The 12,160-nt window shown below is 39.0% G+C and overlaps 1 protein-coding gene across 1 annotated transcript in view; it reads left to right on the forward strand.

Moving 5' to 3' along the window:
* The first annotated feature begins 8,074 nt into the window (after positions 1–8,074).
* tmem33 (transmembrane protein 33) overlaps positions 8,075–12,160 on the forward strand; it is a 6,519-nt gene continuing 2,433 nt past the window's right edge. The window contains exons 1-6 of the mRNA XM_032527396.1: positions 8,075–8,196; positions 9,502–9,572; positions 10,351–10,445; positions 10,553–10,740; positions 11,390–11,457; positions 11,737–11,870. Coding sequence (XP_032383287.1) covers positions 9,522–9,572; positions 10,351–10,445; positions 10,553–10,740; positions 11,390–11,457; positions 11,737–11,870 — 536 coding nt within the window. The 5' untranslated portion in view covers positions 8,075–8,196; positions 9,502–9,521. The remainder of the gene's footprint in view (positions 8,197–9,501; positions 9,573–10,350; positions 10,446–10,552; positions 10,741–11,389; positions 11,458–11,736; positions 11,871–12,160) is intronic.

Consider the following 12,160-nt stretch of genomic DNA (forward strand, 5'->3'; position numbering starts at 1 on the left):
CGCTAGCAGCTGGTGGTGGCATTCCCGGGCCTTGGATGCTGCCCTTTGGCCCCTGGGGGCCTGGACTCCGGACAGGGCGGCCCAGCCGTCTCCACAGCGCCGTGATAGCTCGGGTCAGCGGGGCCAAGTTTCCAACAGGAGAAGCTGGGGCAAAGTCGGCGAACAAAAACCCCAACGCTCACCAGGCCAGTGGGATCATTAGTATGAACGTTTGTTTAACTAATTAGCAAGCTGGGCAGCAGAGGGAGGCTTGTAAAGGCGACATGGACGTCATATATGGCAAAGGTACATGGGCATCCGTCAACTGCGTCAACACTGGATGAATGCAGTTTGCAGATTATGACTGAAGCGCTCAAGTCAAGTGAAGATTTGAAAGCCAGTTTAAGGGACCAGCTAATTATTTACCACCTACATTTTGACCTAAACATGATGTCTTGACAGCCATTGGCAAACATAATCAATTCATATGTAATCAGAATCAGAATCGCCAGGTATGAGGACACATACGAGGAATTTGTCTTTGGAGCATCGCACATACCCTTACTTCTAAGTATTAGTATCATGTCTATTAGTATTTAATAGGCTGATATTTCTACCAAAACTGACTATATGATTTATTTACACGACGATTCTGCTGTGGGATTGGCAGTCGAATCAGGCTCCTTAGATCGAAAAGGTCGACTTTTCGGGGTCACCCCTATATCCAAGACACATGCAATGGTCGAATGATACTGGCACATCGATTGGACCAATTCAGGCACTAAGCCACTAAGTTTAAAAACAATAAGTTTTACAAAATGTTCAGGGTAATATTGTTCCGCAGGGTTCAAAGTACAGGATGGGGACAGGGCAGCACACTGAAGTTCAAGAACAGTGCAAACAGCACATGCCAACAAAAGGAGCCACACAGCATTCAGCTGTGGTGGACCAGAAGAAGTTGGGGGCGAGGGTGGGGTTCCCGCGTTAAATATGGGAAAGTTTGGGGAACGAGGTCGGGAGGTCAAGAAAAGTAAACAAGAGCAGTCTTGATGACAGAAGGAATTTAATATCAAAAATACATAAATCTTCAAGTGAGGGCAGGCGCATAATGGGCACAAAGGAGGCGAGTGTTAGAGTCAACACAGGTTTTTTGTTGGCGATTAAATGGATCGGGCCAAGTTGTTAACATTTAACACAAAACGTTGGCACTAGAATAGAGGTTGAGCAGAAAAGAAGCGGGTTTCCCGGGTGGAGCATGGCAGTCATGACATGAAGAAAGACAGCTCATTTTCAAGGGAGAGATCTGGCGCTTCCTGCGTTTGCAATTGTGCACCAATGCAGCACGCAACGTTATTGAAATAAAAAAAAAAAGGATTTTAAGTCCCATTTAAGATTGATTCGTGACATCGAAATAGGATATCCGTTGACATTTTGATGCCCTGCTTTTATTAAGTAAATGGGGCACTCTTGGCGTGCGCATTTACGCACGAATTCTTCGCTTTTTGTGAATCCTCACGGATGCACTGGTGGATAATCCCACTTTAGCTTGTTGAATAACAGTGTCACTGCATATGGATATCCTTCATCCGATACAATAGAGCTTCATCATCTCATTTTGTATGAAATAGGCGCACATTTGTCTCCACATCCCTTCTGAGACTGAATGCTGCCACACTGGACGCAGCGCTGAGAACTCTGTTTGACCTTCGCCCTCGCCCCTGCGAAGCCCTGCAAGTTCCCCGGCAGTCACAAGCAACTCTGAATTCCATAATTCTTCACGAAAAGGCACTATTAGGAGAAAATCCTTCCTTTTTGACAATTTAATAGTGCAAACTAATCATCTGGTTGACACGGACCATTCATCTCTGTACAGGCAGACAAAGACAAGGCTTTTTCCATAGGTTCGTCTGGATCCTGCAGTCAGACCAGCCTCTATTTTGAGATCAAGTGCACAATAAAAGCATTGTGACTGCCTAATGGCTATGTTTGTGAAGCCACCCAAAACCCAGTGTATTAAATGCATTTTTTGGACTAACTGCGGCAGAACTGAGAATAAAGCGGTTTCAACGAGAAGCAGATTGACATAAAACTTTGTTTGGCTCCTTAAAGCAATCAAAACACGAAACAAAAGAAAAGATAGTGTATAAAAAAACTGAGCTCCACAAAATTGCTTAAACCCCCCAAGTTATGAATTCGTTTCTGAATCAATTTAGCGGTGCAGGCATTTTCCAAACATTCTCTTGCGGGAGTAACAAGACAGGGAAATTGATCCGGGGAGACTTCACCTCTCGGTGCGCCTCAATAAAAGAGACATCAGCCTCTCTCGACGACTGTGTAATTTTTAATATATATGCAATAAATGTTCAATTTGTTTCCAGAAATGACGGGAAATAATAACGTAACATTTTAAAGCCATCCATTACAGCCAAACAATGCTCATGCATACTGCTCCGACGCAGAGTGCTTTGATTAATTCCCGTTTTGATTGTGTTTGATGAAGCAATAACGTTACAGTTCTCGACTTTGGATCAGTTGGACTATATTTCCCTCCTGAAAAACAATATCATGGTGGCAATGCTATGATTTTTTAAATACAGCTTATATATAGCAATATTTAATCTTTTAAGCACATATATCACTTTTTAAGAGCCCTGTATTCCAAGTGGGGTCTGCTGAACTCCAGGAGTCCTCGAGGGTGAATTTCTGCACAAATGATCCAAATAATGAATGACATCCAATTAGAGGTGTCACGCTATTTCCCTTAGCAGTACTCATTAAAAGAATTGTAAATCCTCAGACACAAAAACCCTCTATAGAATACAAATATTTAATTTCATGTAATGGGCTCTTATTGGTTAGAAATCTGTCAATTCTTTGGGATAAATTAAATCAGCTATTGCATGATCATACCACCTTTTTAATGGTAAAGGCTGACGTGACATCTTCAGATAGATAATACAAACGTGCTATTGTCTGAGAGATGTCCTTCCCAGTCCTCTGCTGATCATCACAACAGTCCCATAACATCAGAAATGTAGCTTGCCATAATCATAAACTATTTCTCATACCAAGGATGGGAATTGCCACTTAGTATGTAAACTCACTATTGAAACACCACAAATCCCTGTAGGAATAATTTCAGAGACATTTTTAAAGATCCGTTGAATAAAAGGTCCCAATCAGTTCAGTTTTAAGTGGCGCATTAGATGTTTTTCAGTCTGGTGTGCAGCTCATATGTGGACATGTTCAGATGCAGGTACTGTAGAGGGGAGGCCGGGGGTCTCGGATCGCTGTAGACCTTGACACAAAGTGCATTAAGTTGGCTGATCTCTCTCAAACCATTTGATTAATTCACTCCCATTCAAGTCCAAGCGAGCAAGGAGTGGAGGGACGTGACCAATGACATAATAGGCTCTGTCAAGCAGCCTTGCAAAACGCCCAGACCATTTGTGGTGACAATCCTGATGCCATCAGTTCCATTATAGACCTCCATTCAACCCAGAAACAAACATAGCTTTACCCCCAAAAAGGGAGAACCCTGCTTTCTGGTGGATCCCCTTTGCTTTCTATGTCAACAGTTTTTGGCTGAAGGTGCATTGTGCGCACCAGATTCCCCCCAGACCTTGTAGAACAGGCTGTTTTGATCACCAAAGATAAAAACACGTTTTTATGCATACCTTTCCCCTCAAGGAATATTGCAGTGATTTAATTTGTTATGTACATAATATTTTAGTCATTTTATTTTGAAAATATTTGATTTATAAACTTGATTTTCATTTGCAAAAAAAACAAAAGGATGCTCTTTAGTGACAATGCATTGAAAATATCAATTTAAACATTAAAACATTTATGCACACTTTTGTTAAGGAATGTTAATTGCATTGAGCTTTAACTCTTCACATTCCAAAACATGCAGAAAGCTCATGTCCTTGGTCCTGAATTCACTTCTGTGACAATAGCATCAATCAGGAACCAGGTTTCACCGCAGGTTTTGTCTTTGCACACGTGTAGAGAGACAAGTGTGGAGTTAATGAAAGGTCTTAGAGATGCTGAAAGGGTTAGGGGTTTATAGAAAATGAGTTCTGAGAAGAATTATATACAGTAGCACACAGCGAAGACCTCGATGGAGAAAAAAAATAGCATCATCAGATGATTTATGTACCAGATCCTTTTCTATAAAATGGATGACATGCATGCAGAAAAAAAAAAAAAGCTTATGATCAAGCTAAGAGGCCTAGAGTCTGAATCTGGTCAGTGAACGCTACAGGAAAACATAGACGATCGCCCCCCAAAAAAGACGGTCTTAATGTCAACAGATGGACATTTTGACAGCAGCATACAGCTTCAATACATTTTGTAAAAATGTTGCATGACCTGATGAAACCATAGGAGCCTTTGTTTGTTTGTTTTGCTTGAACCTTAAAATCTTCACATCTTGTAGAAGCATAATCCTACTTTTTTGCTTACCTGCACATATTGAAGGCAGATGTCAACATGTTTGAAAGACTAGACTATTTCAAACAGTAAACCACCAAATTCACCAATGAGCAGCTGAGACTACGAGAGCTGTGCCCTCCATTCTGTAAATATAATAACTCTTATGAGGAGAGCAAATGTAAAAGGTGCTCTTGCAATTGTTGTCATTTTGAACTGTTTGCCAATAATCAAGCAGTTATTTGTCTGTTCAAAGTCTGTTTTGCTGTCAGTAAAAAGCATCAGAGCAAAATGTGATAAGGCCTACACGAACTATTTTTTTTATCTAGACCTATAATTTTTTATATTTTAATACAAATATAACTGCGTAAAGAGTTCGCAGGGAATTCATTCCCTTCATGAAATGATCGTGAACGCCTTCTTTGATCGGGCAACAAAGAGATAAAAGGCAAAGGAGTCTGTTGAGAACTCGGGTTATTGTTTCTTTAACCAGTTTGAGGGAAATGCACCGTGTCCTTCTTTTCCTCCCTATCGAACCAGCTCTTTCTTCCGGTCGTCTTCCTCGCTTGTCCCGATTTTCATCCCTTAAACCACAGCCTGTTTGTTTTGGTCCGAATAGATCCAGAGACTGAGATAGAGCGATTACCAGCGCCTTCCTTTGAGTACACACCACGGTTTATTTCTTTTAAAAGGCTTTCACTTTGATCTGTCACTCACTCACGCTCTATTCTTTCTTTCTTTCTTTCTGAGAGATTTAAAGGAAACGGTTACATAAAATGTAGCCTGTAGGAATAAAGTGAGCGCAGGTTGGACATTTTTTTGTTAACCCGGAGAAAACGGAATCAGAGAAAAAAATATATATATTATTGGATCATTATTATTTTAGCGCTATTCTTGCTCTAAGTGATAGTAATACACAAAGTCTCTATTAAAATATTATACCAATAATTATAATAGCAGCTTATTATTGTAGAGTTTACCGAAATGTTCGACTTAAACTGCACAACTTTATTTAGGCAATTTCATCATCCGACTTTCGTTTCATTTCTTTATTTTATTTCAAAGTACTTGTCTAAAAGAACCAGTAATTGTCCTTACATTTATTTTTTTCGAGTATGGTCTTCTTTATTCCTTTTTTTAATAAATTGTTATTTAACATAAGATGTCTTTATTGTATGTGTTTACGTAACCGATGGAAAGAGGAGAAAAACCTCGAAACTGCTCGAAAATTAAAGAAAAAAAACGGAAAACTATTTCTGTCAAGTGGTTTATCGTTTCAATAAAATGCTCAACACATTATGTTATGAAACATAGGCCTACTCGTTCTAATGGGCTACACAAAAGAAAAAAAACTATTTTCATTTTCAGTAGACTAAAAACAGGATTTCATTTTATGTTGTTTTTTTTAACTATCGCATATCCGGACTGATGTTTTTATCACATTCCTTCGATGATTCGTTGTGTGTCTCCATAGGCTGCAACGACATGGGTTATTATTTGCATCCCTTCACATCCCTTTAATATTCTATCGGCTATCCCTACCAACCCTATTCATAATTTAGTATATTTCTGTCTCTGAAAACGTGTCTCAGGATCTGACAGTTCTTCCTCAGAAGCCTGGGCAAATTAAAACTCGGGCAGAAAATGTCTCATTTAAATTCTCACCTTGAGCTCTCTGGTGACTGGTAATGGTCCGAGAGGAGCTGACGCTCAAAAAATCATCAGGCTCTATTCTCACTGTACGCTGCCTGTTTGGAGTTCTGTCATGCCCGACATATTAGACGAAATTATAAAGAAGAAAGAAAAATAAAACTGAAATAGAGACACTGATGTTGCAGCAGGTAGAATCATCAATTCAACATAGAAAATGCATGCGCCGCTGCAGCCTTACTTACTCTGTGTGCTGTGTTGAGTCTCCGCAGTTTAATTACCAGCCCTAATTTCCAATCGTAGATAGTGTCAAAAATATGCGACTATTTCTCAGAGATTCCCTTTAACAAGTGGAAACTTAGTGTCCTCCTGCACGATTTTATACATGATGAGCCGTCAGTAATGGGATTATTAAACAAAAACGTTTCAGGCGCTGGCGTTAACCTTTTTTAATGCCTAATTAGGTTTTGCAAAGAAATAATTAGATTCTACAGTGCTTACACTGCCTATATTTTCAAATGGCATCTGCAGCAAACACATCATCCTGCGACACTCGTGCCAATAATCTGCGGATATATGGGCTACAGCAGCAGCCAGATGTAAGATTTTAAAACATGTTGCGACCAAATAAGGTGCACTTAAAGCTAAAATAATCATCCAACACAGGCTATAGGCTAAGCCGCATGGACATGATAGTCTGGTGGACCGCGCCCCCTTGTGGTAACCTGCAGTATAACATTTAACATGACCCATGAAGTAGAAGATACTTTGGATAAAACAAATATTCGACGAATCGCTTATTCTACATGATTAATTAAACACAAAAGGCCTGATAAGCTTTATCCAAGTAGGATAAGTTCTCGATCAGATCAGAGCTAAGCCTAAAAAAGAGGAGTCAGTTTGTTCTCTAGAGATGAGGGCGTTGACCACTGCGCAGGCGCACTTTGAAGCGCAGGCGCACATCGAAGCTTTTTCCTTATGTCTTTAGATGTGATGCAATTGAGTAACTCAACATACATTGTACTATAGGTTTTTATGCATTATCACCTTCTAAGGTACTTTGATGAGGACTTCTTGTTATTTGATGCCTAGAAGTGCCTTGTTTGTTAAAACTTTTTTTTTTCTAAAAATATCAAAACATGCCAACATCCATCTTTAAACGATGTATAAGCAGCAGAATGCAGGGATTATTGTATTTCCTGTTTCTTATTTATAGTCTGAAGTTCTGTTGAATTTAAAGTGTTTTTATAGAGTTTTGTATATGAGTTGTTAATTAATCCGCATAAAGATGGAGACCATCCACATGAATAAAGCCAATCAGCAAATACATATGTTCTTTTGAATCTGAGACTAAACAAAGCTTTCGTTCAAAAACACTTTATAGCACAACTGAGTTTGGACAACATGGTTTTAAATAAAAATAAAAAAAGTTTGGTATTGCACAGAAATTATGATACATCTGGCAATCATAAGATATAACTTGATTTGTCCCGAATTAAATTGTTGTGCAGCCGTTACAATACAAAGTAGGAAAGAGTGCACATATAAAGAGTGTAAATATTACACTCTACTTTACTTATTATCTAAAACAATATTGAGGTGCAAATCCAAAATATTCATAAATATGCAATACCCAAAAAACTGATAAACAGTGTGTGTGGATCATAAAAATAAACAGATTAACAGTAGGCATCTTGCTGGGTTCAGGTTGCAAGTAGATACCCTGTGTATGGACAATATCAGACCTAAAGTATGTGTATAAGTGTAAGTGAATGGTTAATAAAGAATGTTCATGATTATGCGAACGATTCTGTTATGAAAAGATAAATATTGTATAAGATACCATATATTAAACTGTTTTTTTTTAGTGCATTGCGCCTTTTATTGGTAAATAAATGTCCCATGCTGTCAGAATTAAAAAGAAAAAAACTCATTCATCCATTAAAAAGAGCAAGTCTTGTTGCAGTTCGTTATCTTTACCACTAGGGGAAGTGTTGTCTGTGACCCAGACCCTCTCCTTCTCAAATCTCGCGAGAGACATTTTCCTTTTGAAGGCCAGCTGATCATTTACTTCAGTGTGGTGACTAGCCTGACACGTTTAAGTAAGCACGCAACCTCGACGCTGTAATACTGGTAAGCTGTGTGCTTTATTACTGCTATATATGTAATCAACCAGGAGTATTCATTCTGTACGAGCTTCTTTAAACAGTTAACAAGCGTAAATGCACGAGGCCGCTAACGTTAGCGGAGGGTTTAGCTTAAATGCTAGTAACGATGGTAACAGGGAGAACATTCTAGAGCCACCTGCTACTAATGTTAGCATCAGTAAACCACCGACAGAAATCTTTAATTATTTACAGACGTGTGTCTGTACTGATTCACTTTAAACAATAGTAACGCGTAGTCTTTTCAATTTGCAGTGGTCCTCCATTTAATAAAGCAGTCATTACTTAACGTTACCCAAACTAGCGTGGGCTAACGTTAACCATAGCTAACTAGCTGAGTGTAACGTTAGCTTTTTATCTTTCTCTTTGGTTACAGCAAATTTTGGACTTTATAGTTCGTCAGTTCCAATGAAGGTTAGCTAGTCTCATTGAGAGGAACACTTTCACTGTTAAAAGTCACAGTGTCTTTATGGTTTGCTCAGTTGAATAAACGTTAGCTCCAGTGGTGGAGGAAGAATCATAGGGAAGTATTCAATACCAAACGGTGAAAACACTAGTACAAGTAAAAATCCTGCTTTGAACCCGTTACTTATGTAAAATTATGTAATTATAGTCAGGAAAATGTACTAAAGTATTAGCTAAAAGTAAGAGTACTCGATGCAGAAATTGTTCCTTCTGACTATTCTATTATACACTCACCCGCCTCTTTGTTACACCTTGCTAGCACCAGGTTGGACCCGTTTTTAATCTTCAGAACTGCCTAACTAAGTGATGCAAACATTCCTTTTTAGAGAGATTTTTTAATAAAATTAAAATTGAAGCATCACGCAGTTGCTGCAGATTTGTCTGCCACGTTGCAAATCTCCCGTAACACATCCCAAATGTGCTCTAATGGATTGACATCTGGTGATTGTAGATGCCATTTGAGTATTTACATACTGTCATTGTCATTTGTGTACTTTGTTACTACATTCCACTACTGCTATAAACATAATGATTCACCTCCAGCGTCAGTCACAAGCTAACGTGACGTTAATAGGAAAAGAGTAACAGTATAAAAAAATGCAGGTATGATTCACAGGAGAAGCTATGGCCTGCTGCTTTGAGACCAGTGAAAAGTTAAAGTATAAATGATTATGCTAATTAGAGCAATCTTTTTGGTGATTGACATTAAACTCAGGAAAAGTTTGTCAATTTTGACTCCTGTTAGTACCACTTGTCAGTATTGCTTCATAATGTAATTCCCCCTCCCCCCCACTCCCCCCCTCAACAGAGCATCCAGCACTTCCAGAGATGGCTGACACAAACCAGCAAAGTCCTCCTCCTCCCCAGCTAGGGCCTGTTGTAAGTTGTCTGTTTGATCCACACACTTCCAACTGTTTCATCCCTTGAAAGGTGCACTCTGATCAGACTGATACTACATACAAAAATGCTTGTCAGAAGGCGCACTACTCAGCCTCCACAAATATTTGTATAATGTCTTCTGTGGCTCTGGAGTTTTCTGAGAAAATAGCCCCTAACCCCTGTACAAAGAGTCCTCCAAACTTTGTGGAAAACCCAGTATTGAAAGTTAAACTGTTACATCATGAATGAAAAAGACATCATACATTCTCAAAGGTGGTATTTATATCAGAGCGGTGCTTAATACTGTGCAAGTGTTTCTTGTTATTGTAGCTGTCATTTACAAATGCACAGCTTCATTTTATCTGGAAGATTTTTTTTTTCATTTAGCACTTGCATTATTGTAGCATAGTTACTAATGTTCCTAAGATATATTCTCGACCTGCAACGATTAATGAATCCACATAAAAATAATCTGCAACAGTTTTGATAATCACTTAATTGTTTGAGGCAAACACTCCAGTCTGGCTGGTTAATGCTGAACGATGAGAGAGCATTAAGGAGAGGTCTGAGACTTTCAGCAAATCATTTGTCAGTATACTAGTGAAAACAGAAGTCCCAGCCTGTCATGATTATGTCCCAGCACTTTGCCCCAAACCCTAGCACAGTTAACACTGGACACCCTTTGCCCATGATGTTATATCATAATAGATGGAGCAGGTTTAACACTGCATCACATTTCCTAAAACTTCTGTTCTTTTTTTTTTTTTTTCTTCCACAGCAATTTTTAATGAGTAACAAGCTGGAAACTGCAATGTGGCTTTCACGACTCTTTACCGTCTACTGCTCAGTAATGTTTATTCTACCAATTTTGGGGTGAGTACTCTTTGACAGTGCACATCATCAACACACTGCATTCCCCCTATTCTTCTTTCTCCAAGCCTAAGTAGATGTCAGAATATTTGATTGCTTGTGTATTTTAGACCCTATGCAGCAGCTAACTTCTATCAGCGAGCCTTGTTGGCGAACGCCCTCACCAGTGCCCTTCGCTTGCATCAAAGGCTTCCACGCTTTCAGCTGAGCAGAGCTTTCCTGGCCCAAGCTCTTCAGGAGGATAGCTGCCATTACCTGCTCTTCTCACTCATCCTGGTCAACTCCTACCCCATCACAAGTATCTTTTTCTCTTCAATGATAAGGAAAAGACAAATAGTGATTTATAGCTGATTGAAGTTCTAAAATCATACAGCTGTTATATAACATGGTTTCACTCTGCGCATTCAGGGGTTCTGATTAGTCCTATGATAATCCCATAATTTTAATCTTTAAAGATCATATGACATGAAATTTCACTTGGAGGTTTTTTAACATTAATGAGTTCTCCCACCCTGCCTTTGGTCCCCCAGTGGCTAAAAATGGTGATAGGTATCAGGTTCTGTCTTTGAGAAAATGAAAGCTCAGATGTGGGGACCTCTTCTCCTCATTTTCCCCTCCTCAAAAGCTACAGACTCAGAAATGGCACGTCCTATGGAAAGCTCGTTGTTGGACTGGCTCTAGTGGCTGTAATTCTTCACCAAGGCTGAATTTTGGAAAGAAACTTCAGATATTGTATTAGGGGACCGTTAAGGTCTATATCAAAGGGCATCCAAAAAACACCATAGCATGGGACCTTTAAAACATAATTGTTGCAGGAGAAAAATGCCCATAGCTGAACTAAATCATTATAGAGAGTTTATTCTCTTTTTAGGTTACTGTAATTATACCTTGTACAATTTCATGTGAAAAAATTGATTGGTTGATTGAGCCTTAACACTTGTGTCCAGTGAGCATCTTTCCAGTCTTCCTCTTCTCCTTGCTTCATGCAACTACCTACACAAAGAAAGTCCTGGATGTGAGTATAAGGCAACAGTCCTCTGCTGTGACTTTTAATGCTGATAGTTTACAGCCTTTTGCTGAACATTGTTTAACCCTAAATGGGGTTTTAGTTATCTACTCAATTAACCAACCATTGCCCAGAGACCCAACTGCAACCTGAGGATCTAATAAAGCTGATGATTGATAATGTGATTACGATTACTTCTCTGTATCAGTATTTCATGTAAACTCTGTGCCTTAAGACTAACTGCAGCGTTTTGTTGTTGGCTTCTGATGTTTTAATCTTTCTTTGCAGTCTGTGGGTCCCAACAGCCTGATGTTTATCAGAAACCTCCTGGACAAACTTACGTCCAATCAGCAGAACATCCTGAAGTTTATTGCCTGCAATGAGATCTTCTTGATGCCGGCCACTGTTTTTATGCTCTTTAGGTAAGTGCACATGAAGAGAGTGTTTGTTTTTATTAATTTTGTAAAGATACATTTCAGATCCTTATTGCATTGAAATATCATTTACATTACCTACCAATATGTGCTCTTTGATCAACGACGCCATGGAAGTAGTGATTGTGTTGGTCAGTTTTCTTTTTTTTCCCTTATCCAACCAGTTGATCAATCTTATGTCGCAAAAAATCTTGGGGCAGATTATGAGCTACAAAACAGACCGGTACATGAAACCGAAAACAGAAGTTTGTGTGTTTTTGTTTTTTGCTGTTATTGAA

This window comes from Etheostoma spectabile, chromosome 10, assembly GCF_008692095.1.
Source record: "Etheostoma spectabile isolate EspeVRDwgs_2016 chromosome 10, UIUC_Espe_1.0, whole genome shotgun sequence".
NCBI classification, from domain to species: domain Eukaryota; kingdom Metazoa; phylum Chordata; class Actinopteri; order Perciformes; family Percidae; genus Etheostoma; species Etheostoma spectabile.